Source organism: Aspergillus fischeri, genomic scaffold (genome assembly GCF_000149645.3).
Source record: "Aspergillus fischeri NRRL 181 1099437636266 genomic scaffold, whole genome shotgun sequence".
Lineage (NCBI taxonomy): Eukaryota > Fungi > Ascomycota > Eurotiomycetes > Eurotiales > Aspergillaceae > Aspergillus > Aspergillus fischeri.
In genome coordinates this window covers 3,023,335-3,047,704 of record NW_001509760.1, presented here as the reverse complement: position 1 = coordinate 3,047,704, position 24,370 = coordinate 3,023,335, and the positions used below count along the sequence as shown (strand labels likewise).

The 24,370-nt window shown below is 49.2% G+C and overlaps 11 protein-coding genes across 11 annotated transcripts, besides 4 other annotated features; 6 read left to right on the top strand and 5 right to left on the bottom strand.

Moving 5' to 3' along the window:
- Positions 1–203: 203 nt before the first annotated feature.
- Positions 204–1,331, bottom strand: NFIA_057470 (uncharacterized protein; the record flags this gene model as incomplete). Its single annotated transcript, XM_001258294.1, has 1 exon — positions 204–1,331. The coding sequence occupies one exon, from the start codon at positions 1,329–1,331 to the stop codon at positions 204–206; it is 1,128 nt and encodes a 375-aa protein (XP_001258295.1).
- A 925-nt stretch (positions 1,332–2,256) lies between these two features.
- NFIA_057460 (uncharacterized protein) lies at positions 2,257–3,735 on the top strand (the record flags this gene model as incomplete). The annotated part of the gene is made up of 4 exons (XM_001258293.1): positions 2,257–2,514; positions 2,601–2,767; positions 2,845–3,252; positions 3,309–3,735. 4 exons carry the CDS (start codon positions 2,257–2,259, stop codon positions 3,733–3,735), a joined length of 1,260 nt encoding a protein of 419 aa, XP_001258294.1.
- A 1,995-nt stretch (positions 3,736–5,730) lies between these two features.
- NFIA_057450 (MFS transporter) lies at positions 5,731–7,630 on the top strand (the record flags this gene model as incomplete). Its single annotated transcript, XM_001258292.1, has 7 exons — positions 5,731–6,105; positions 6,167–6,433; positions 6,493–6,512; positions 6,572–6,903; positions 6,964–7,005; positions 7,063–7,258; positions 7,318–7,630. The coding sequence occupies 7 exons, from the start codon at positions 5,731–5,733 to the stop codon at positions 7,628–7,630; spliced, it is 1,545 nt and encodes a 514-aa protein (XP_001258293.1).
- A 521-nt stretch (positions 7,631–8,151) lies between these two features.
- Positions 8,152–8,925, bottom strand: NFIA_057440 (L-threonylcarbamoyladenylate synthase; the record flags this gene model as incomplete). Its single annotated transcript, XM_001258291.1, has 1 exon — positions 8,152–8,925. The coding sequence occupies one exon, from the start codon at positions 8,923–8,925 to the stop codon at positions 8,152–8,154; it is 774 nt and encodes a 257-aa protein (XP_001258292.1).
- Positions 8,926–8,962: 37 nt separating this feature from the next.
- Positions 8,963–9,000: a microsatellite.
- Positions 9,001–9,418: 418 nt separating this feature from the next.
- Positions 9,419–10,216, top strand: NFIA_057430 (class I SAM-dependent methyltransferase; the record flags this gene model as incomplete). The annotated part of the gene is made up of 1 exon (XM_001258290.1): positions 9,419–10,216. One exon carries the CDS (start codon positions 9,419–9,421, stop codon positions 10,214–10,216), a length of 798 nt encoding a protein of 265 aa, XP_001258291.1.
- A 2,722-nt stretch (positions 10,217–12,938) lies between these two features.
- Positions 12,939–12,965: a microsatellite.
- A 565-nt stretch (positions 12,966–13,530) lies between these two features.
- Positions 13,531–14,520, top strand: NFIA_057420 (uncharacterized protein; the record flags this gene model as incomplete). The annotated part of the gene is made up of 2 exons (XM_001258289.1): positions 13,531–13,801; positions 14,156–14,520. 2 exons carry the CDS (start codon positions 13,531–13,533, stop codon positions 14,518–14,520), a joined length of 636 nt encoding a protein of 211 aa, XP_001258290.1.
- Positions 14,521–14,581: 61 nt separating this feature from the next.
- NFIA_057410 (putative dynamin GTPase) lies at positions 14,582–17,445 on the bottom strand (the record flags this gene model as incomplete). Its single annotated transcript, XM_001258288.1, has 3 exons — positions 14,582–14,988; positions 15,236–15,497; positions 15,556–17,445. The coding sequence occupies 3 exons, from the start codon at positions 17,443–17,445 to the stop codon at positions 14,582–14,584; spliced, it is 2,559 nt and encodes an 852-aa protein (XP_001258289.1).
- Positions 14,692–14,865: a microsatellite.
- Positions 14,703–14,832: a microsatellite.
- Positions 17,446–18,711: 1,266 nt separating the features above from the next.
- On the bottom strand, positions 18,712–19,289 carry NFIA_057400 (uncharacterized protein; the record flags this gene model as incomplete). Its single annotated transcript, XM_001258287.1, has 2 exons — positions 18,712–19,019; positions 19,184–19,289. The coding sequence occupies 2 exons, from the start codon at positions 19,287–19,289 to the stop codon at positions 18,712–18,714; spliced, it is 414 nt and encodes a 137-aa protein (XP_001258288.1).
- Positions 19,290–19,828: 539 nt separating this feature from the next.
- NFIA_057390 (glycoside hydrolase family 131 protein) lies at positions 19,829–21,030 on the top strand (the record flags this gene model as incomplete). Its single annotated transcript, XM_001258286.1, has 3 exons — positions 19,829–19,937; positions 19,987–20,123; positions 20,173–21,030. 3 exons carry the CDS (start codon positions 19,829–19,831, stop codon positions 21,028–21,030), a joined length of 1,104 nt encoding a protein of 367 aa, XP_001258287.1.
- Positions 21,031–22,313: 1,283 nt separating this feature from the next.
- On the bottom strand, positions 22,314–22,894 carry NFIA_057380 (mannoprotein; the record flags this gene model as incomplete). The annotated part of the gene is made up of 2 exons (XM_001258285.1): positions 22,314–22,505; positions 22,559–22,894. The coding sequence occupies 2 exons, from the start codon at positions 22,892–22,894 to the stop codon at positions 22,314–22,316; spliced, it is 528 nt and encodes a 175-aa protein (XP_001258286.1).
- A 615-nt stretch (positions 22,895–23,509) lies between these two features.
- NFIA_057370 (uncharacterized protein) lies at positions 23,510–24,061 on the top strand (the record flags this gene model as incomplete). Its single annotated transcript, XM_001258284.1, has 1 exon — positions 23,510–24,061. One exon carries the CDS (start codon positions 23,510–23,512, stop codon positions 24,059–24,061), a length of 552 nt encoding a protein of 183 aa, XP_001258285.1.
- Between the last annotated feature and the right edge of the window lie 309 nt (positions 24,062–24,370).

The following is a 24,370-nucleotide window of genomic DNA, read 5'->3' as shown; positions in this document are numbered from 1 at the left end:
CGACTGCGGTTTGACCATCGAGTGAGGCCATGCTGGCAGTGATTTTGGTATCACAGTATGGAGATAACGATACTGGCGCAGGACTTCATATCAAGTCGGACGGGTACAGATTATATTGTAATCATGTCGTTCCCCTAGAGTATTGTGATCAGCCGAAGGCTCCGAGGTACATACCGAACATGACTCCAAGGATGATCTACCGGTTATATATGATCAACCTTCTTTACCGAAGCTTTGAATGCACGCCTGACGTCTGTCTTCCTAAACCCAGGTGCGCGGCCAAGGATGACAAGCCCAGAGAGGAGCCCTGGAGCGATGAGCATAGGGACAATCGCGCAGTATGGAGGACAGGACTTACGTGAGAAAAAACCCTCGACATCCAAGACAAAGGACCGACTGCGATCCCTCTCAGCTGCTCCACCGGATATGTGCAGCGGAGGGAACAAACCCCCATTTACGTCCACCCCATGCAGCCTGAGATACCCCTCCACATCACGACTATCGAACCACTCCCCTCCAAGCCCATATGCCTCCAGTGCCTCTTCACCACCCTTGGTTCCCAGCTCCGGCCACGGCAGTACCCCCAAAACCCGCCGTGGCATCCGACTATTCGCCGGGTATATCGCATTGCCCTCCTCATCAACATCCGGGAAGTGCGAACCCGCGCCGCCGACGGTGTAAAATGGTAGACCCGGTACCTCCAGGGGGTCCGTACGCCCCCCCATCAAGAGCTGCCGGAAGCGCGGCTGGGTCTTTCCCCGATCCCTCACACAGGGGACGAGCCGGAACACGCGGTGGATCTCACGCGGGTCCGACCGGAATTCCGTGTAGAGACGAAACGCGTGCTCGAGGCAGTATCGCTGCAATCGACGAGCGAAACGCACTTCTTGGAATGCGTAGGTGTACTGCCCGGTTGGTAGAGGAGGGGTAGGTGGGTATTGTCTCGGCGATTGAACTTGCGCGCTGACCACTGGCACTTGACCTGATGAATCCGGAGATAGCTCGGCAGGGGCACCGGCCTCGATGGGACTATAACCATCGGCTACAATTCCTTGAAGCCGCTCCAGACTCGCACAGATATCAGGATGAGAGAGATGCAGCTGCGCCTCTGCGGCGACCTCGGACAGCCAGGTTACCTCTTCAATGACAGTGCGCATTCTCGCTTGAAGTTGTTCGGCTCTGGCAGTTGCATCTCGAAAAGCGGCCTCCTTCTTCAGTCGGTACGTGCGCTGGGCGCGACGGACCTGGCTGCGACGATCGGCGGAGAGGATGGCGTCCCTGCTGGCGTCCAGCCGAGGGCGTCCAGCTCGTTTTGATCGCTGGGGCCCCATGTCTGGATTGACTCGGAGTTTAGCAACAGACCGGTTTCGTCTGAGGACCGAGTAAACTTTTGCAGATTAGATTGCTTTTGCTTTTTGCAACGCTATATCTACGTTGCTGGATGGACTGTATCAATTGTGGCGTTTAGTGCATAACTAGCGTGATCTGATATTGTAATCATTTACGGAGTAAACCTCGGCAATTTAATGCTCAACGTTTATTCCCCAAGATTCATTGGTTGACTGCAATACATCCATGGTACTGGAATTACTGGATTCAACAAGCAATCCCAACATGTCGTCCGACCGTCACCTGCGACTACGAATCAACCATCCATCGCAGCCACTCCGAGATGTGGCGGGTCCCGTTTATTCTTGCCCATTTTACATACGCGCCTCGATTGGCCAGGGCCTCGACCCCTCCTACTTTCAGCAGTCAGCACTATCTTCCCAGAGCATGCTGGACTTAGTACGCCATATATGCGTTTCTGGCTGCATCTTTAACGAGACCAACTGAGATAACTGGCCAAGGTCGAGAATAGGTCAAGGATCATTAGACGCATGAATTATACTCTGCACTAGGATGATTCGTTCTTTGGTGGGCGGGAATTCGGTGAGCAACCTCGGTGCATGGGTTCGATTACAATATCTTGCTTATAACCAGCATTGGGACTTTAAGCCCGGTACAACTATCCAAGGGTTATGTTGGGATGTAGTGATTCACAGTCCTCTCTTGCCAATTCGAACTCGTGTTAAATATCCAAATATTCTCAATCACCCTGGTATACTTCTTCGTTGAATTATTTTGAAAGCAACCCCGGAGCGAAATACGGCTTAATTAGCAGCTACCTATTCTGCACCATACAGCGGTGAAACGACGATTCGATAGCCCTACCTCTCCTGATTCAGAGCGAGAACTTCTAGAGACTGTGACAGGATGCCTGGAGCAACTGAAGCTTTCCGTGCACTATGGAACAATTGTTCCTTGGGCATTGTCATAGTTCTCACCAGCTATATGGCGCTGGTTAAGCTTCTTCGGTACCGCCGCATGGCACAGATAGAGGCCCCATTCGTAAAAGACGGGAGGCCATTATCAAGCATGACAGTCGAAGAAGCTCATGCAATTATTACCCGATTGCAAGAAATGGAATTTCCATATGCGTTTGCCAAGGCTCGTCGAATGGCCCTACTAAAGGTACGATAAAGCATCTGTGGCTAGCTGGCCGAAGCGTCCCAGGCTGGATTACCCTATACTAAGTCTTATATGCACTACCGAAACAGGCTGGTGGTATTCCGACTATGTCGAAGCTTTTCGTCGTTACTGGCCAGAACAACAGGCGTAACGCGGGTAAGCGCGCTGTTGACACGGAAGTTCTCTTACGGGAGTCGCAGTCCCAGCCTCGGGATTCGGACCGTTATGCATCAGCCGTGGCGAGAATGAATTATCTGTATGTAGGACCCTTCAGATTCACCCTGAAGCCAAATAGCAGCTTTTCGTTTAGTTGACTAACTTGTCGTCGTTCAGCCATGCCCGCTACCGTCGCGCCAATAAAATCACCGATGATGATCTTCTCCACACCTTAGGTGATGGTCTTGCCGAGATCCTGAATGTGATTGAGAGAGAAGAGTGGCGTCAGCTTACGGATGTTGAGAAATGTGCCCTTGGCATCTTCCACAAGAATCTGGGCGAAGATATGGGAATCCCATTTGATGCGCTCCCCTCAAGCGCAGAAGGGTGGAAAGATGGCCTGCACTTCGCGTTAGAACTGAGCAACTGGACAATCCACTATGAGGAGGAAGTCGCGAGACCGACCGCAACAAACGATCAATACGTCCGAGTTTACGTGGATTCGGCGCTTCCCGGCTTCATAAAACCAGTGGTGCGACAGATGCTGGGTGCTGACTTGGATGTTATCATGAGGACCAGCCTTGGGTAAGTTCTGCACCCATCTCCACCCGCAAAACACCGTATGTTGCTCACGGCCCCAGTCTCGAATCTCCCAGCCGTGTCCTCTCTATCGTGCTGGGCCTCGTCCGACATTCACGAAAGTTAGTCCTTCGACATCTTGCACTTCCACGTCCCTCGTTCCTTGCCGTCAAACTCGTGCATGATACGCCAAATCCGGAAACGAATCTGTACAACTTCGACAGAAAGGGCCTGCAACCATGGTACGTCCGACCTACTCTCTGGTCCAGATGGGGACCGGGGGCGTTGTTGGTTAGAATATTCGGCGGCAAGATGCCTGGTTCGGGCGGGGACCGGTATCTGCCACAAGGATATAACTTGATGACAATAGGACCGGAGCCACAGAAGGGAAAAGGATTGCAAGAGATGAGCCTTGACATGGAGGTAATCAAGGCGCGAGGTGTAGCCACATGTCCATTCTCGCAGGCAAAATCTGGTAGCTTCAAATGATGCTGTTTACAATATATACAGATAAGAAGGCATGCAAGGATGAAGAAAGGCTCTAAAACAGTTCTAGATATATTTTTCCATAGCTTTGCTAGTGCTTTTATCATTTTGTGAAGGTGATCTTCCATATTTGGATGTTAACTCAAGACCTACAGCACTAAAATCAAGGGATGGAGTCATCCGAACCTGGTCTACCTTACCTATTCTCAAAGGTTGCGACGGACTGAGCCCCGTTTGACTCGTCCCATGCGCCTATAGTGAAGACACCAATGGACAACAGCTACCGTCCTGCCATTTCACAGACACTTCCCATGGTGAGTTAACCCCCTCAATCAGCGACTCCGCAAGGGAAATCCTAGAGCTAGTTCAAGGGCTTCAACGGGCGCATGCGTACCAAAATACAAGCGAAAGTAGTGCTCTGAAACTAACAGATGATTAGGGTCACCCAAAGGTGAAATTCTAGCTAACAAATTAACTACCTAGCTAGGGTTAGTGCATAGAAACCACGCTGAAGTCAACAACTTGGTACCAGGTCAGAGGATAGAATATGTTCCGCCACATCTTTTAGGAAATGATTCATGGACAGAGAGGGCACCTGAAGGGACAAATAGTATAGAATGTAAAGAACATATCTTATCTAGGCACAAAGTAGTTAGTAAAGGCTACCCTCAGAGCAGTATTGTCTCTGTAGGATTTGCTCATTCATAGTGGAGGGTGACTTCTGCAGAGACAATAGTGGCGGGGTTAACACTTTCCTATGGCTTTATGATACATGTTGGGCTCCTGACGTGCATATAGTAACCCTAGTAGGCCTAAGGCATAGAAGAAATTAAATTCTAAAAATTATCCTTTTAGGTTATATTCCAAACTAAACTGAACTGAATCTAACTATAGTTAGTTAGTGACTACCTATCTAGGTTAGTGGCAGATTTATATTAGAACAGATTAGGTTTGGTTCTGATTTCTAAAATTTAGACTTAAAATCGCACCGGTTCGGTTCCAACCGGGGTTGGACTCACCCGAACTTGGACTGGGTGCAACTCTAGTTGCTGCATCCTTATATTCTTTACTAGAGATGGTTGCACTCCTGCTCGAAAAAGTGTTAATATGATTTACTGCTTACCTTATCGTCAGAGAGTGGGGGTTAGGAACAATGGCACGCTAGCAGTGGATGGTGAGGAAAAGTGGTTCAAGTTTTCCGATTTTAGAAGCAACTTCCTTACGAAATATGGCCCGCCTCAGACTGTTGCATGGTCGAAATAGCCGGGTCGCGCAGGAAGTTATGGATCATACGATGGTGTAAAAGTTGATAACTGAAACAATTGTTGTCAATCAAAATGGTGGGGGTCAGCATGTTGATCTGTATTTCAACTTTTGATATGCCTCAGTTTGGGCTTTTACAATAATGGTAACTTAGGTTTTTGCCTAGCATATAATGCAAATGCAGGGGTTATTGGAAACTGACTATAGACGGGCTGAGACAATTCAAGCATCCGGGTTCTGCTTCTAAGCCTCCTCGTGCTGGGCGTGAGTCGCGTTGCTCCGATGCTAAAGCCGCTGTCTCATAGGCACAGTTTTGGTCTATTAATCTGCACCTCAAGCACGCGGGCTTTTCTAGACTGCATCGGGCTTTGGACTTGGCGCAATTGCCGCAAGCTCTTCTGCGCCGAGGACGATGTTTCTTCCCGGTGTTGTTGGCGTGGCCATGGCTCACAGTGTAGCACAGTAAATATATCATTTCGCTGATGTGTGGATTGCAAGCTCAAGCAGTCATATCCTGTCATCTGTCGGAAAAAATACCTCATCCGGTCACCAACTCCAATCGCCGCAGAGAGACATGCTAGCTCCTAAGTCGGGGTTCAAGCTCGGAATTCCGAAATCAAGCCCGAAGCAACACACTCCTCGGAGTTCCTGACCGGCTTGAACGCGTTGTCCAGGGCTATTTAATGCCATCGACGCACTCATAGAGGTGAATACATTGCCCTATCAACATCGACTATGGAGAGCCTGAACATTCTACTCCGTGACAGTCTTTACGGTCGGTTGCTCAACAACGTGTCAAAGGGACGATTTTTCTCCTACAATGTATTCCAAACCCTCAAAGATGAAGATCTCCCAAGCCAAGACCCCCAGCGGCGGATTATAGTGGACTTCGTTGGTCCTGATGATTCAGACATCCCTCATAACTGGCCCACGCTGGCAAGGTTGGTCGCTGGCCTCAACGTAATGCTCTTGAACTTCAGCTTCTATGCAGCATCGGCAATCTTTACACCGAGTATCTCGGGTATCGAAGAAGCATTTGGAGCTACCACTGCGGAGGGCACACTGGGGCTTTCGCTTTTTGTTATTGCGTACGGAATTGGCCCTCTGATTGTATGTTTGCGCTTCCGGAAGACCACCCGTATATGACCGCACTGACCATACTTATTTACAGCTTTCTCCTCTGTCTAGCCTGTCGACACTCGGGCGTTCGCCGGTATATGTCCTTGGTAGCCTTGCTTTCTGCTTGCTGAACATCGGAACGGCTCTGGCCAAAAATCTACAAACCGTTTTGATACTGCGCTTTTTGGGTGGCTTCATCGGAAGCACACCTATCAGCGTCGGTGGCGCCTCGCTGGTGGAGATCTATAAGCCAAATGAGGTTCCCTACGCACTTGCGTTTTACGCAGTTAGCGGAGTTTGTGGGCCTATTCTAGGACCGGTATGTTGGTCTACATGCATCTAGACATCCATGGCTTTTGCTAATCTTTGCAAAAACAGATTCTTGGAACCCTTGTAATGTTCGTCATCAGTCTTGTGATTTGCGGAATATTGCTTGACACTAATTATCATCGTACAGAAAGCGCTGGAAAACCTGGACAGCAACGCTCTGGCTCCTTTCCGGTATCACGGCTTTCACCACTGTATCTGATTTCTTCTTTCTACCTGAGACGTTATCCTCGAATATCCTTCTACGACGAGCAAAGCGCCTTCGCGCACAGACGGGAAATCCTGCCTACCAGAGTGAAGCTGAAATCCAATCGCCAAGAAAAAGTCTCGCTGTACGCATTGTCAAGGGCATGGGCAATGATCTCAAACTTGCCTGTCTGGACCCAGTGATTCTATTTGTTAACCTGCACACAATGCTAGTTTACGGTGTCCTGTACCTTTGGTTTGAGTTCTTCCCATTCGGTAAGTTAGGCTCTGCTAGATGCGTTTTGCCCACGTTATACTGACAGAGTGATCCTATAGTCTTTGACGGCATTTATCATTTCACCGCAATCCAGCAAGGCCGTGAGCTTCCCTTAGCTGACTTTGCACAAACACTGTGCTAACAACTATTCTCTCCAGTTGCCTTCTTCGGTATCCTCGTTGGAGCATCGGCTTCGGTCGTTGCATACGTTCTGTGGTTATACTTTTCCTACCAGCCACGAGTGACAAATGCAAATGTCGTCGTCGAGCCAGAGGCTCGCCTGGTACCTGGACAAGTAGGCGCTGTTTGCATCCCGGTTTGTCTCTTTATCTTTGCATGGACATCCCGAGAAAGGTGAGCCAGCCACTTGAGTCAATTGATTTCAGCTGGAGAATTTAACTTCCTGCACACAGCGTACACTGGATCGTCCCGATCATCGGAACAGCATTCTTTGCACCGGGCTTCTACCTCACCTTTCAATCCATCCTCAATTACCTAGGCGAATCTTATCCGCGCTATGTGGCAAGCGTATTTGCCGGTAACACCTTCTTCCGAAGCTCGTTTGGAGGAGCACTGCCGCTGGCTGCACCACGCATGTTGAATTCGCTTGGAATTGGATGGGCCTCGAGCACGCTTGGGTTCATCTCAGTTGCCATGGTGCCCTTACCTTTTATTTTGCAGCGGGTGAGTTTGCCGCCAGGACTGCATCCCGTTGAGTTAAACTAGATATAAACTTTTTTTCGCTGACTCGTATAAATAGTACGGCAAGAGATTACGTTCGTGGAGCCGATTTGCGAACTAAAAACACATCTCAAGGCTTGCTTCCATATTAGCTCCACCCTATATGCCATGGGCTCAGTTTCCCTGTGCAACATACTACCACTTCAACATGTGGGAAGTCGAAAAATTGACACGGCCTTTCGCGAAGATGATCTCGGCGCTTGATGCCTCCCTGTTCAGGACTGAAGCTGTCCGCCACTCCGCGTTCACGCGTCTCCCCTAGATTTTATATTCCCAAGACTCGATCCCTTTCTTTTTTTCTTTTTGTATAATTACTTTTAATAGATATATTGGTAACAGTTCTGTTACATCATGCTACAGCTCGGCGACCCTTCAATCTAATGCCTAGTAGACAACATTCTTTACGCTGCAATCGGACAACACTTTGAGGAGCTTCGACAGCTCTACGAACCTAAACAAGAGCAGAGGAAGCTTTATGTGCAGGAACAATCTGCGAAAGACTTGATTTAGATAGCACCACTTCCAGGCTCGCTAGTCTTGTAATCCGGATCCTCCTCGATGGTTACGCCTGCCTCCTCTAGTAAGTGAGGAAACCATCTCAGCATTCGGTCGCGAAATACTTCGTATCCGGCTCCCTTCCGCAGCACCTTCATGTTCTCAGCATCGAAATTCACGCCACCGCGCCTGTACGCCTGCCATTTCTGCAGACCATAATCCACCACCAAGTCTACCGCGCCGATCAACCTCGGCTCAATATCTTCAGTCCGGAATCGTTGCCCCTGACCGGTCAGATTGGCCGAAGTTCCGAACGTTAACATGCCGTCGGGGTCCTCGCCGCAAAGACGACCGAGTTCCCTCAGAAACGGACCTTCGGGAACTGCGATACTGATCGTATCGCCCTTCGTGACCTGGGATAGCGTGGAGGAATCAAGAGTTGCCAAACGCGGGTGAAGGTTTTTGGTATCGTATTTGGCAATGAGCCCGACAATCATCGCCATATCTTCTGTCAAGACCCGTGTCATCTCAAACTTGACCTCAGAGAGCAAATGGATCTCTCGGTGTTGTTTGTATGTTCCGATGATGCCGATGTTGTGGCCCTCCCGACGGTCTTTGGCTGAGAAAATCCGCTGGATTCCCGCCTGTGAGCTGGTTAAGAGGGCGTAGCCGACATCGGTTGGGACGATGACAACCCCACCACGTTTAAGAGTGTTATAGGTCTCTTTAGCGTCACGAGGGACGTTTGGAGCAGTACCTGGCTTGGGTACGAGACGGGGAGCCATTCAAGGTGATGAAGATTAGCGATTACATGCTAATCAAGGTAGGAACCAGGTAGGAACCGGTAGGAACCAGGTAGGCATATATGTGGCCAAGTGAATGTGACACGTCATCATGATATCCGAATTGCTGGTCAGTAATGATTCTGGGGGGGGGGGGAAAGAAGAAAAAAAAAAGCAAAATCTGGCCTTTTCTTCCCAATGGTGTTTCGAATCTTCCCACACAAACGGGGTTTGTCGGGACGGAGGACTGGAGATCTTCTACTCATGACGTCTTTCCTTCGGTACTCCGAAGATGTCAGAGTTAATTGTTAAATTAGTATTTATTGGCCCGAAGTACTTACTGGTGCCGCTTGATTGGTTGCCGTAAATCGGATCCGGAACTCCGATCATGGTTGACAGTATATATAAACTGCGTCAAGTTCAACTTTGATTCAATCTTCTGCCAAACCACACAACTATCAGCTCGACCAGACCAGACTGAAAACCGATAAGGAAAATGGCTGTCTACATAACTGACCACTCCACTTCTGTCCTCAAAACCCACAGTTGGCGCACAGCGTCCAATTCCGCCACCTACCTCCTACCCCACATAACTCCGACGTCCAAAATCCTGGACATCGGGTGTGGACCCGGCTCAATCAGTGTCGATTTCGCCCGCCGTGCAAACCAAGGTCATGTCACGGGGATCGAAAACGTCCCTGATCCGCTGGACCAGGCTCGACACCTGGCCACCTCGCAAGGCGTGACTAACATCGATTTTCGGCTGGGTGATATTCACGCTCTCGACTTCCCGGATAATACCTTTGATATTGTTCATGTACATCAGGTGCTGCAACATATTGCCGATCCTGTCAAAGCGCTATGCGAGATGAGGCGTCTTGTGAAAAGTGGGGGAATTGTTGCAGCAAGGGAATCCGCGGCTATGATATGGTACCCAGAAAATCGCGGGATCGACCGCTGGCTCGAAATGACTCAACAAATGGGAAAAGCAAAAGGCGGGAACCCGCATCCTGGACGGTACATTCATGTCTGGGCGGAAGAGGCTGGATTTGATCGGGCAAATATTAAGAAGAGCACTGGGTCGTGGTGCTTTAGTAGTCCTGAGGAGAGGCAGTATTGGGGCGGATCGATGGGGGAAAGGGTGCGATCTTCGGGCTTGGCGAAGACGGCTGTTGAGGAAGGGTATGCAACAAAAGAGGAATTGGAGAATATTTCTGAAGGATGGAAGGAGTTTGTCGATGATGAACAGGCGTGGTTTGGGTTGTTGCATGGGGAAATATTGTGCTGGAAGTAATTGATCAGGTTGGGGCCTTGTTTTCTTTCTTTGGGGGCAGAGACGTATGGTTCTCAAAGCGAAGTACAATGCAGGCAAGAAAGCCATGGATTACTTCCCTAAAGCCGGGCAATCCGACAAGGGACCTGGTGGGAGCGGCGGAAGCCTGATGCGGGGGAATAGTGGGACTGTGGGTCCTGCTCGGTTCGGCCCGCGAAGACTGAAAGTAGTTCTGAATTGCTTGTACTAATTAACCGAAAATGATTACTGAGGAGCCATCTTACTCTATTGTTTGTAATGTAGCCATAGCCGTAGGTCTTCTAGAACTTTGTCCCTGATCAACTTATTTGTCATTGAATGTTGGCGCGCAACGGTGGGAAGATAATAGGCTAACTAGATCAGGCACCGAATGTCGGACAAATGTAATAACGGCCCGGTGCTCGATACTGGTATTTAAGGACGGTATACCGACTTTTCTGCTACAGAAGAATTAAATATTTCAATGGCGATCCAACGCCTGCTTCATTTCAAGGCTTCTCGGCTTCGCTTCTTGACCAGAACAGTAGCCAGGTACTCGAGCGATTGCCATTCTGATATTAACCATGAAGAAGACAGCAGCGCCGGTTACGATGCAACTAAGTATTATCCTGCTCGTATTGGAGAGCTTGTTCACAACAAATACCGCCTGATATCGAAACTCGGATGGGGCGGCAATTCTACCGTATGGCTGGCTAAGGACACTTCGCGGTAAGCTGTATTCATATCTCTTTGAATTAGTCTGACTAGTGGAAGATGGCCCTGGCAGTCAGACCGGTACTACGCTTTGAAAATCTCGAACTGCGGCGTTAGAGATCGGGAATATGCCCAGGAAGAGCTCCTCATATCTCGCCACATCTCTCAACTAAAGTCGAGCCATCAAGGTCGGGAGTATGTCCGCGTAGCAAATGAGTTTTTCGATATCCAGGGTCCTTATGGAGAACATACGTGTCTAGTGTTCGACCCATTAAGAGAACCGCTCTGGCTTTTGGGGAGACACCTCGGGCGTATTGGCGTCCCTCCTAATGTGCTAAAGGCCTTCTTGAGACTACTGCTCCACGGTCTGGATTTCCTCCATACTGATGCCGCATCATACATACTGGTAATTTGCCTCCTCCTTATCTCTCTTGGGCATCGTTGACAAGATGAGAAGATCTTAAGTTAGAAAACTTCCTGGTGGGATTCGAAAACAACACCATCCTTGACAGTTACGTGCGCCACCAGGAAAGCCATCCTCCTCCATACAAGACATGCGCTGGTCGTCGTATCTACCAGTCACGCCCTGATTTTGGGCGTTTGCAAGGAGGCATGCGGTGTGTCAAAATAACGGACTTCAGTACTGCCGTTTTTGGTGATCAGTCTACTCCTCATACACATGATATCCAACCCCGGCAATTCCGCGCACCGGAAGTTCTCTTAGAGTTTGCGTGGTCGTATAGCACGGATATATGGAATTTAGGGAATGTGGTAAGCACATGCGGTTATGATTATGGAGTACCATGTCTGACATTAAATAGCTTTGGGAGCTACTCGGAGAAATCGATCTTTTCGACGGCAAAGATCGCAGAGCTAATGCCTATGGCCGTGCTGCTCACTTGGCCCAGATCTTTCGTCTCCTTGGTCCGCCTCCTTTGCGATTTCTGGAGAGGGTCGATCCGACTATACGTTCTATGCTTTTCTCCGACGATGGTACGACTTTCCGTTCTTCATGATTTCTTCTGTACTTACACGTCTCTCTAGGTGACTTTAAGCATCCAGAGTTGATCCCTCCAGAGGATTTCTCTTTCTCAAACCTTACACTGTTCTTGGACGGAGAGGACAAACAGTTATTTATTAGATTTGCTAAAAGAACGCTGCAGTGGGACCCAGAATGTCGAGCGACAGCAAGAGAACTCTGTGATGACCCTTGGCTGGACTACAGATGTTGAAATAACTTCTTGGAACTCGCCCTATGCGTCTTCAGGGAGCGCATCTGGCTCCAGGCCAAGGAGCCTTTCTCGGCAAAGACTTGCTATGAGCCGGAAGGCTAGTGTTCGCCATTAACTAACTAACTATTGTGAGACCTAGTACGCCCTGTCTTTCTGGTTTAAACATCTATTCCAAGATTATTGCAAAGGGAAGCGTCATTACGTTATCATTGCCTCCTGTATTGGTGTGCAATCTCGTTGGTTTAAAACTTGAACTGCCTGGCTTTTTGTTGGGCTCTGAAGGCAGCTATCAGTCTACTGTCATGTCTCCCTCTCCTACACGAGATCTAGCCTCGTGGAAGCTGGGACCCCTGCTGTAACTTCCGGCTGGCTTTCTTGCTTACACGGCGCTCTCTCTAACTTACCGGGATAGCTTCAGAATCTAATTTCGCTAAACAGCCATCAGAGATAACATAATCATCCACCGTATATCTAGAGTCTACCACACACCCGACTAGAATCAGAATTAGATTTTCGAGTTAAATATCTGCTTCTTCGCATACTACTGCCCTGTTGACCTTAGGCAATTGCGAGCGGCTACAGCTTGTCTTCAAAGTCAAGATTGAAACATCTATGAGTGTTACAATATGTGCGTCTGGAATTTACTATTAGTCATCTTAAGCATGTGCTCTCTTACTTTAGAGGTAGACATTACTAGTCTATGCACTTTATTTCCCTAGGATTCATTCAAATACACTTTGCATGCGCGCCTGGATTACTGATTCCTTTGTACTGTTGCCAGGCCCCTTATCAGGCCCCTTATCAGGTTGAACTCGGCTATAGGAGCTTTTATTTTACCAATAAACATTTTCTGAATTCGGATAGGCAGTGCACGGATGGGCTGTTGCTAGACCAGATTCTAGTATCTCTCAGTATGTTGTAAGGTCGGACAACTCATAATCCACATGGGTTATTGGATGCTTGGATCAGATATAGTGCAGATCAACCGAAATCCAACCCAAATTTAGGTAGCTTCTTCTAGAACATTGTTGATATCATCCTACTTTCAAGATTCGTACACAAGTACACACAGTATGTAGAATATGTTCAAGCCACTATCGAAGCATATCGATAGCAGTGAAGCAGTGAATCAAATCCGAGTTAGCAAAAGACTGAATTATAACATTGTCTCTGATAATTAGATTTCCCTGCCTGAAGTGCCTGGAGAACGGACAGATCTACTCTGCGGACTGCACAATTTCAACGCTGGTTTTTGACTGAGATACTGGGCCACACGGATGGTGACATCCGCTTCGCCCAGTTCCAGGCAGAAGGGAATAACACCTGCATTTCTCTCTTCTATGGCACAAATAGAGCCAGCTGAACAAATGCATGGTCACTGGTTTCTACAATACTGATGTCCGAGATGTCCTCAACATTTTCGAGCCGGACTTCAACCATTGCTTACCCGCCACCACAATACTGCTGCTCGGGGTACTTAAGAACCGGAGAAGGACCCGCCTCAAAGCCAGAATCGACAGCATGGACACTTGGATGGGAAACTATTCCTTCCGATCTCTGGAGGATCACATTCACAATATGACTCCGAAGGTGTGGCAGGCCAAGGAGACTATCGACGCGACGTTGCATCCTGGTCGGGAGCGTCGGTCTTTCTGCCTTTCCATTTGTCATACTATGTCTTTTCTAACCTGATTATCACCAGGGGACGCTCATCCGAAGGAAATGGTAAGCTTTGCTAGACCCCTAAATTTAACTGGCAAGCGAACAGGTAAATACATGACTTGCGGCTCTCAGGGCCAAAGGGACTTTGGCCTTGTAGATTGCAAACTGGCCTTCACCGTGGCGATTCATAGTAAAAACGTCAACAAATCCAGTCTTCTGTCGACCACCAGCGTGATGGAATTGTATCTTATGGCAGTGTTTGATCAGCCGTGCTAAGTTCGAATCCCATCGTCTCACGGCTAAATTAGTTTCACTAAGCACAAAGTCGTCTTAGGACACTTCGTCCCATTTGCTGCTGGCGCCAGCGCCGGTGTGCTCAAGATTTCGTCCATGCAATGGGAGGATGTCCGACAGAGCATCGGGGTCTACCACTCAGTGCATCGTACCAAGCAAGTCGGAGTTCCTGGATTGGTAACCATCAGCACAATACATCAGTTTTCGAATAGCGAAGCATGGGGTGCCAGGTGGAGGTCCAAGGGGTGGCAGACCTCGGGGGAATACTTGACAAAGGAACTCAAAGCTGAGATATGCGTTAGGGTTTCACGTGCAACGGTTCTAAGGCAAGTGTTAGATACCTCATATGCAGATGCGAATATCCAAATCAAGAATACTAGATGGAAGGGCTCTTGCATAACATGAGAAGCCCAATCCTACAGATTCTGAGCCCAGCCTTGAAATTTCGGTGAGTCGAACGGAGAATTCACCTCTTGCTGGTGGAGCCCATGCCAGACTGCTGGACGGTAGTAGAGGTACCGGTACTAGTGCCTGTCATAGGTTTAGTGCTGATGCTCGTAGATGTGCCTGTACCGAAGCCACCAGAAACAGATTTCTGCTCCGATAGGCTTGCACCAAAAAGGCCGCTGAAAGGCATTTTATCAGATGAGGATGCACCCAAGCCACTAGAAACAGATTTCTGCTCAGATGGGCTTGCACCAAAAAGGCCGCGAACAGGCATTTTGTCGGATGACGTTGCACCAAAGCCACCAAAACCACCAAAACCTGACTTTTGTTCGGATACGACTGTATTAGATAGATTCCCAGAAGCCGCCGGCGAAGCCTTGGCCGAATCAGGGACAGAGGGTGGTCTCGGTTCCGCAGCTTTGGCAGCTTTCGCCCGAATTAGCAAGATTCTGTTCAGGAAAAAAAGCACATAGACCCACACCCGGGAGACTGAAAGGCTGCGGTCGACTCGGTTACAGTGCAGGGGTTTCCATTGGCTGGGGCTATTGTTGGTCCTGGACGGCTTTCTTCACGGGAAGAACTAAGACCATCCGATAGTCCTGCAGCCGGCCGTTTTACTGCAAGCGAGGTCCTGTTATACTGTAATTCTTCATGCAAGGACTCTGGAGCTTACTCAATAAGGGTGGATTACCCAATGACGGCTTCTGGGCGTTGAAGACGCTGAGGGCCCGTAGGCCAGCTTGCAATTTGTCGAGTTCACGGCCTAACCGTTGCCGTTCTTCATGTATATGAGGCGGTTCCATGGCAAGTTCTCGGATCTGATTATCATCCATGTTATTCACAACCTGGCTGGTAAATATGCGCTGCAGAGGGTCAAGAAGACAATTTTCGATGCCTAGAGTTGCAACATTATCGACAAACGTCACAATTGCAGTCTGGAGTATCTGTTAGAAACGATGCAGTCGTAGCTTGAGCAAAGGAAGGCTTTCTTACCTCATAATACGCTTCCATCTGGTCGATGATCTCGGCGGCTGCAAATTCGTCCCGGGAAGCTTCCGTCGACGACGTGGCTTGCTCGAGGTCTTTCATCGAAAAGTACTTTTCCCCCTTTTCATCCTGTCGACTGGCTTGGAGATTTGCTCCTAGCGATTCTAGCTGACGCTTGCTTCTGGCCTTCTGAATTTGTGAGAGAAAGCTCTTGCCCACGGGCAATGGGTGACCTCTCTTCGTGTATGCGGTCAGCTCGTCAAGCTTGTCAAGCAATGCTTGCTTCAATTTCTCGAATTCTGCATCGATAATTGAGCCAACCAGCAAGGAATAGGTATGGTCGTCAGTAATGTGTTGTAGAACGAGAAAGGCAAAATATCTCGCTGACTCCCAAGCCTTTATTAAGTGTCCTTTCGCGAGGCTTTCCCATGGTTTGGACTGGTCGCGAAAGAGGCTCCCCACGAGAAGTTGGTTTGCATTCCCTGGAAGCTCAATGCCTCTGTTGTGGCGTGCTTGCTTGCTGATCTCTGCTTCGATCGAACGGCGCTCTACATATTCTGGTTTCCAGTCATCCATGTAAGGCTTCCCGAAAGCAACTTGCAAGTCACCCATGCTGGGTAATGGGCCCCGGTCAACTATTTTCCTGCGGTAGCCTCGAATGGCCATTGCGTCTGCGAAGTATTCATTCAGCTGGCGTATAACAGCTCTTAGTCGTCGGAAGTCTTCGATACTCCCTGTATCATCCAAGCCACCAAAGAACTCATCTGCATACATGCCATTCAAAGCTTGCAAAGTGATGCGCTCGAAGTTACTGCTAATGTTGAGTAGGTAGCCTCTCTGCTGCTGAAGAGTGGACCGAGGGGGCCCCAGTTTCGAAAGTCGTTGTTGTCGATCAGACACCTTGCCTTGGATATCTGTGATCAGCCCCGGAAGATTCCGACGGATAAGCTTGAGCAATATGCTGCTAAGGCGGCGACGTAGACTTTCGATGCCGACGCATTCCCGTGAGAGCGATGGCCATCGTCCCTGGTTGAAGAACGCCTTCTCCATCTCGTCGCGGGCGTCGTCCGAGATAGCCCTGGTCTCAAACGACCGATTGCGCAAGACATGCCATCCCAGGTCTAGATGAATCTTTTCATTCTTGATAAAGTGCAGATAAGTATCTTCCTCTTCCGAATTCGCCTCCAGAATATCGGGTTGAGTAATGATTCCAAGCGTGCGCTCGCGCTTTGGATCAAATCGTTCCGCAATGTTCAAGACCTCCTGAAGATGGTAATCGGTTTTTGCGCTGATCACAGCAAGAATAATGCTCCTTGGATTGTTCATGTATCTCTCCGTCAGCTTGCGAACTATCAGAATACCCCGTGAGTCCTGCTCCTGGCTAGTAGAGTAATACAGGCCGGGCAGATCAACGAGAGTCAGCTCCGGTTTGTCCGGTCCTGAAATCTCGACCTTGAGCACGTCATCACTGAAGCCTGCGTTAACCGACTCTGTGATTCCCATGTGCTCCTTTGCCTTCTCGATCAGGGGGGGCAGGTCATTGCCATTAGAGAGGTCCTCATAAGCAAAACTCCGGAGTCGCCGTCGCTCGTCCTCGTCTGTGCGAGAAGGACCGGGCTCAATGGACACCTTGATTTTAGAGAATGACGCATTCCGTCGCAGGATCACCTCAGTCGCGAACCGTGTACAGACATTACTTTTCGCCGGGAACCGGACGCGAGAGATGGCTTCGAGGACGGAGCTTTTCCCGCTTGACTGATTGCCGCAAACAATCAGCTGGGGCAGTTCCACGAGGCTACCGACGCCGATGGTGCGCAGCTCATCGACCTTATCCAGAAGCTTGGACTGTTCTTGTTGTAGCTGATGTAAAGCGTTATCCTCCATCGCATGAGACATATGGGTCTACTGGAAAGGGTGGAAAAGTGTTAAAGACAAGAAAATAGAATTGAGGCTACCTCGCTCCCGGGGTAGCAGTCGCATTTTATCAGCCTCATGGGAAGGAGTGATTCCGCGGCGCAGCATACTTGCATAACTAGTACGGCCTAAGTACTAGGCTGACTCCCACACTTGCGCGTATTTTCTAGCATACCAGGAGTTTACCGTATCACCCTGAGAAATCCATAATTGGCACACTCTTGGTAAGATTGTATTTAGCCATGAGAATCCAGAACTAGGGCTTGCTGTTAGCCGGACAGGGCGCAGACTTGGAAAGCATCGACAATGCTATACATGAGCCGAATGTGGGAATTGAAGAAACGTTTGCAGTGGTCCAGCTATTGAACACACGTCGTCCATCCGTCCAAAATCGCCTGGTATAATGCACGCCAGTACATGGACAATCTGCAGCAATGATATTGCACGCGGAGGAAGGTCGTAAGAGGGAATTGCTGTGGACGACCAGAAGTTGCTCCCGGAGATATAGGATGATCTTCTATTTTCTTGAACCGCATGATGTCCGGGAGATCATAGCACCAGCTCTCCAACTGGTGTTCGCGCTCTGACGCTATTCCCGGTGCGTACTCGTAGCGTCGGAAGTTTGCTGGGCGGCTGTATTGCGGCGGTGCAGCCTGCGTCGCATGGCTATCTCAGCCAGGAAGTACGATTCGGATGAATCAGCCGCGATACTGCTGGGTGAAGGCACTGTAGTTGGAGAGGTTGCTTTCGGCCCAGAATCCGTCCCAGGAACGGCAACTACCCACGTTCGCCTGCAGTCTGAAAGGGGAATATACTCATCATAACTCCAGAGGTCGCTTTTCGCCATACCCAGCTGCTCGCTAAGCTCATTACAGTAGTGCATTGTTAGGGAGCCATAAGGGTGAGTTTCAACAATAGCCACGTACTTCTCGAGTAGCAGAGCTGTCCAGTAAGCATGATTGGTTACCTCCGACTTCTCTGCGTCTTCATTTATCGTACCGTGGAAACTAGATAGGATTTCTCCAATGAGACTTGTTATGTTGTTATGTACGCACAGGACATTGCGGTCACCTTATCTTTTCAACCAGTTCTGAAACTTGAAGGAGGCAATTAAGCTGTAGTCATGCGCCTGGCATGGTTTCATCAGGCTACCGTAGTATATGGCAAACAGCAGCGCGCACTGCACAGTAACCATACAGCATTCGGGAATGACAATTGGAAGAGATGACAGGACAGCCTCGAAGAATATCAATTCCGACCGCTCGTCGAGTTTGCCCTGCTCCTCCTCTCCTCGTCCTGCACGGCCACCAGTAGGGCGAGACACGATTCAGCGGATGGGGCTAGCATACCGGACAGGATGTGGGAGTACTGTCCTGGAAATCCCAGTGGAAGTATCGGATACCAGATGTGAATTTTCTCGTAGAAGGCCGCAAGTGCACCTGTCGCTTTCTCGGGATTCATCCTGAGCATCCGCAAGCCTGCGTAGCCTCGACTGCTCGCTTCGTACCCAGTGCGTTCTGCGCTGATCAGAGTATGTCCAAAGTCGGGGTCCAGGCCTAGGGTCCGCAGTACATAAAAATTTCCAAGCAACTGAAATGGTAATCTTCTCTGAAATTGCTGCACAGAACTCTCATTCCAAACAATTTCTTCGAATGGGTCATTATGATGGCCGTCAATGGAGGAGCGAGAAGAGTTCCGGAGTAAGTCAAGAGGTGGTAACCCTCAACGACCGAAGGGTGTTTGCGTCGTCGCTGGCGTCGACGTTGATTACGGACTTGTCTTGGAGCTTCATCGTTTTCGTGAACTCGAGGCCGTCCACGAGGCATATTGCGCTCCGAATCTGGCAGATACAGAGAGAGGGGAATCCAATTGCCCACTTGGGTCTAGCACATATGTATGTGATCCGATTCAGGGGGAAATCATTAACATCTTGCACATAAATAGTATGATATCATTCGGAAGCGACTGCGGATAGATGCGAACTGAGGAGGCCATACTGCAATGGGTCGATGTCTTCTTCCTGCTACTCAGACTCTGACGGGTGGAAATAATGGTATTACAGGATAGTCAGGAAGCGCCCCACCCATAGGCCAGACTTCCAGGGTGTATCTAAATTGTTTGAATCGTGCCAATCTATCAAGCTTTAGACTGAGACCTGTTGATCAAAGTGAAACAAGCTTAAGTACCAGTGAGGAAATGGTGTGTTTCAGCACTCGCCCACCAATCTAACCCTAACAGGCTCCACCCTTGATCATTTCACCTGTGCGAGTACTTTAATGCTCTACAGCCCACAAGTCACTTGTTCAACCAACTGTGCCGGTCACACTTTCTGTTCTCTTACATTCCTTACTGCATTTCTCCCACCATGAGGTCATTCATTTCTCTTCTTGCTTTCCCCGCTTCCTCGCTGGCTGGATCCGTGCTATGGAGCGGCATTTTCGATTCTTCTGCTACCGTTGAGGACTTTGACAAATGTATTCATCTGCCATTGACTCTGATTTTGAACTCTCACTGATAATATAGGGTCCTGGTCCAACCAAATTGGATCATGGCAATGGTACATCCATGGCAGTGGCAAGACAAGCGAGTATCTGGGCCTGTCCCCCGACTTCAAGAACCCAGCCGACACGAGCGACGCCCAGGGGGTCCGAATCACCATTGTATGTCATTCACTCGTGCCTTTGTGAAAGAGTGACTAACAGTAATAAGGATGGAACCTCCTTCTGGAATGGACAAAACATGGAGCGATCTGAACTCATCCCCCAGACAACCGCCAATCTTGGCTCAGGCCATCTTTACTATCACTTCTCCCTGTCCACGAAGACAACAAATGCCCCTGACGCATCCTTCGAACATCAGATCGCGTTCTTCGAGAGCCACTTCACTGAGCTCAAGTATGGCGCGTCCGGCTCATCCGACAACACCCTGCGCTGGAATGCAGGCGGCCAGACACACTGGTCCGTCCAGCTGGAGCCAGGCAACTGGTACAACTTCGCCTACGATATCGACTTTGCGTCCCAAAAGGTCGGCCTCTGGGCGTCTAATGGCTCCGATCCCTTGACCGAGGTGGTCTCGCCCGTCAGCGCATCCACCTCTACCAACTCGGCGGACTGGCACGTCGGCCAGCTGCGCCTGCCCAACGGGGGAGCCTCCAACGACGCACCGGAAGACTGGTTCTGGTCTGGCATTTATGTGGAGCAGGCACCTATCACGAAGGAGATTGGTTCTCCCGGTTCTTCATCTTCTGGTTCTTCCAGCTCGTCCTCGTCCAGTGCTTCGAGTGCTTCCAACCCCTCGGCTTCCACTTCCTCCACCCCCCAAGCAACCGCTCGGCCGTCTTCTACCCCTTCTACAGAGCCAGCTGCAACCCCAGCCTCTCAGGCTGTGACAACGCCTGCAGCCTCTGCGCCCAACACTAATGCGGCAACCCCTGCTGAACCTTCGTCGGCACAGCTGCCCACCCCCACCACTGCCGCACAGCTTCTCGCTGATCTTCGGGCTGCTTTGGGCGCTCTCCTTTCTCGTTCCAACAGCGTGCATGCCCGTGACTTTGCCCGCCGTGGGTAACTTGGTTCGAGGTGGCAGTATTCATTTGATAAGTTGATTGCGGCAGGAGCCTGATTTGTATGTCTCAAGCCTAGAGATAGTTGGTGTATGATATGAGTTATCCCAGAAAGCTAGACTGTCCTTCGGGGCTATTCTACCTAAAAACTTCCAGAAAACATGGAATACTCTATCTTGAGCTCGTCAACATCCATCCTAAATTGGCCAGCGCAGCCAGTAAACCTAGGTTCAAGCCTCACTGAGTAGTTAACTGTTGCAAGAGGAGAATGCGCTGCTACTTAAGCATTAGCAGCCTAGGTATATAGAAAAATCCATAACTATAAGGGTCTATCCTGGCTAAGTAGCTCTTTTTGTCTGCTCTTAATAAAAAGGAAGCCCCATGTGATATATATTCCTTCTCCCGCCTCTTCTCACCTGGGAAAACAAAGAAGAAAGAAAGGAAAGTTGAGTAAGTCGTTAAACCCCCTAGGTGAATTCCTAACCATTGTTTATTATATTTACAAGGGATGCTCCTACAGCTGTTATTATTATTCAAACTGACTTTGTCATTTTTATTTGCCAACCATAGAGCTTATAATGTCACATACTTCATGATTATACTTAAGCCTCAGAGTAGAGCAAGAAAGAGGCCTTTTGAGCATACCACTCTGGCTTGATGCGACTAAGAGATGTGCTGCCTTGCTACCACAAACCATGGTATACTCCGAATCAATATTAAAATAATCAAACATTGGTTGCTACTGATTTAAGTCAAGATATACTGAGAATCTTAAGCCCTGAAAATTAGCTCCTTGAGGTTCTTTCTTCTAATTTTGTCGATTGTATCTTGTTCTGGCCTCGTCAAGACCCTCGTTGTTAAGTTAGGAAGCTTATATATTACGTGCATATCTGGCTCTAACAAATCTCACAGTTATGGGCATGAGAAAGCCATGCTATGCAAAGGGATGAATTCACGTTATCAAGTGTCGAAAAACATGGTAACCCTGGGGAATCCAGAGCCTTGCATGCTAGGTATGCATTCAACTTTCTACATTCTCCGCAGTAGTACGTGTGTCATGTTTTATCTGTCGACTTCAGGACAGTCCACCGGGACTTGGTCCCGAGTAGTTTATACTTTCCTTGTCAGGCTACTTACTGTGCCAGCAGGACGTAGAGACGGTGTCAACATGTAAGTCTGATGGAACAACTAATTCTCAAATTATATCGCAAGATAAGCCCAGAACAATAACGCAGTAAGTATCCCTTCGCTAGCATCACTGTGCTCCACAGGCACAGCGCTCAGCCACTTAAGCAGAGAGCGCCTTGTGAGCACTATCAAAGGCAGCATTGACCTCAGCAACCTTGGGCTCAGCGCTGCGGTACATCTCAGCAGGGACCTTTCCCTGCATCGTGGTCTCGAATTTCTCCTTCTCACTCTTGAGATCATCCATCATAGCCCTGGCCACGAAGGCCACTCCGGCATCTTTGAAGGCCGGCGCCTGGATCTGGGTCAGCACTGCTGGCCATTATATAGGGCGGGGGGGTGACTCACCTTCTCCTCCGCTGCATTGAGGGCTCCCACAATCTCCGGCTGCAATTGCTGATAAGCCGCCAGAACATCCTCCTGGTCATCATCGCCAAAAGCATCAGACTGCTCGATGGTCTTGCGTGTGTCGGCGGCAGAACTCTTCACGCCTTGGAGTTTGCTGGCGACGGGGATGGCGCCTAGAAGGCCGCCGTTCCATCCCTCGATGCTCTTGCGGGCCTCAGCGAGGCTATTCTGGAGGGAATTCATGCCTTCGATAGCCTGTTTGGTGTTCACTGCGCCCAGGGAGGACGTCGCGAGGGCGATGAGTAGGGCTACTGGGGTCACGCGGGAGAAGAGCATTGTGTCTGAGGAAAGAATGAGATTGGGTTGGTTGAAATCAAATCAGGAGTGTAGTATGATTGAGGATGTCTTAAATTTTGTTTCATGTCATGGCTTTATAGCTGGCGCCTCAGGGACACTGCTCATTCCTACTTATCAAACTGGCCCAAGACAGGGAGGGACAAATTCCGTAGAGCATATCCGGAATGTGACGTCGCGGCCATAGCAGCGAATACTCCTTAGGTAGATAGTATGAAAAACAGCAGGGAAAACAGGGGAGCACTATTAGGCATCGAATATCCTGCAGTTGAGGCTAAATTCCCGTGTATGCAGTGTAACTCTGATACTTGTTTATGTGGCTCCGCCCTGAATATCCCTTCTTGCATACACTATAAACCCGACCTACCTGCCACATTCAAGCATTCATAGCCGTTGAGTCATGCAAGGGGCAGATTTGGCATTCCCCAAAGGAATAAAGGGGCTTCTTGGCGCAGACAGGACATATGGCATAATGCTTCATCATTCTATAGGTTTGACAAAATATACATCGTCGACAACAGCGAATTTCGACAGCTCAAGGAAGGACTCGTCCTTGCTCTACGGGCGCAGTGTCAATCTCCTGGGAAAACATTCAAGATGCATCTTACAGCTACTCTGTCGTTATACGGTCTTCTTACTCTGGCTGCACCCATCCTCTGCACCCTTCCATCAAGCTGCACCTCCATCTCAGATTTCATCCCCGGCAAACTCGACACCACCATACAGGCGTTTGACGAACGCGTCTGCAAGAAAGGCTGTACTGTAACAATACCGCAGTTTGAAAAATGGATCAACACCAAAATAGTCAGCCAGATCGTCACGACCAGCATGGACAAAATGGGTCTGTCCGGCTTTGCCAGTGTTGCGGACAGTATCTCCGGAGATATAACCAAGAAGATTGAAGAGAAGTGTGCTGCGGGCGGAGGGGAGACCAATCTATGCGAGGATCAGAAGGCAATGCAGGCTGTGGGGACCTGCTTGAAAGAGAATATGATGCCTGTAGTGCTGGGTGAGATGGAACAACTCTCGATGTTCATCACAAAGGATATGTGCGACAAGATGAATGCGTATCTCAAGGGGCCGGAGCTTTGGGAAGGTGTCATTCTTCAAGGGCTAGATGACTATGCGTCTACCTGTGACAAGAATTGATTTCCCATTAGCCCAGTATGAAGGTATATCGTCAGTGTACAGGGCGAATACATTAAAAGCCTGGAAACGCGTGTGGTTTGTCCGTGATTGTTCTTATGATGTTGGTGTTATTTCTACATGTAATGATTATAGCACCTCATTATAGACCTGTGAGCCTATACTCATATTCCTTCACTCAAACCACTGATTCATAGACGACACTTGAACCCTCAAGGGATGAAACCTCGGCATATATCCAGGCAACTGACAAATACTGCCTTCTCAACCATAGTTTAAACTTAAATAACAGACAGACACACAGTGAATATG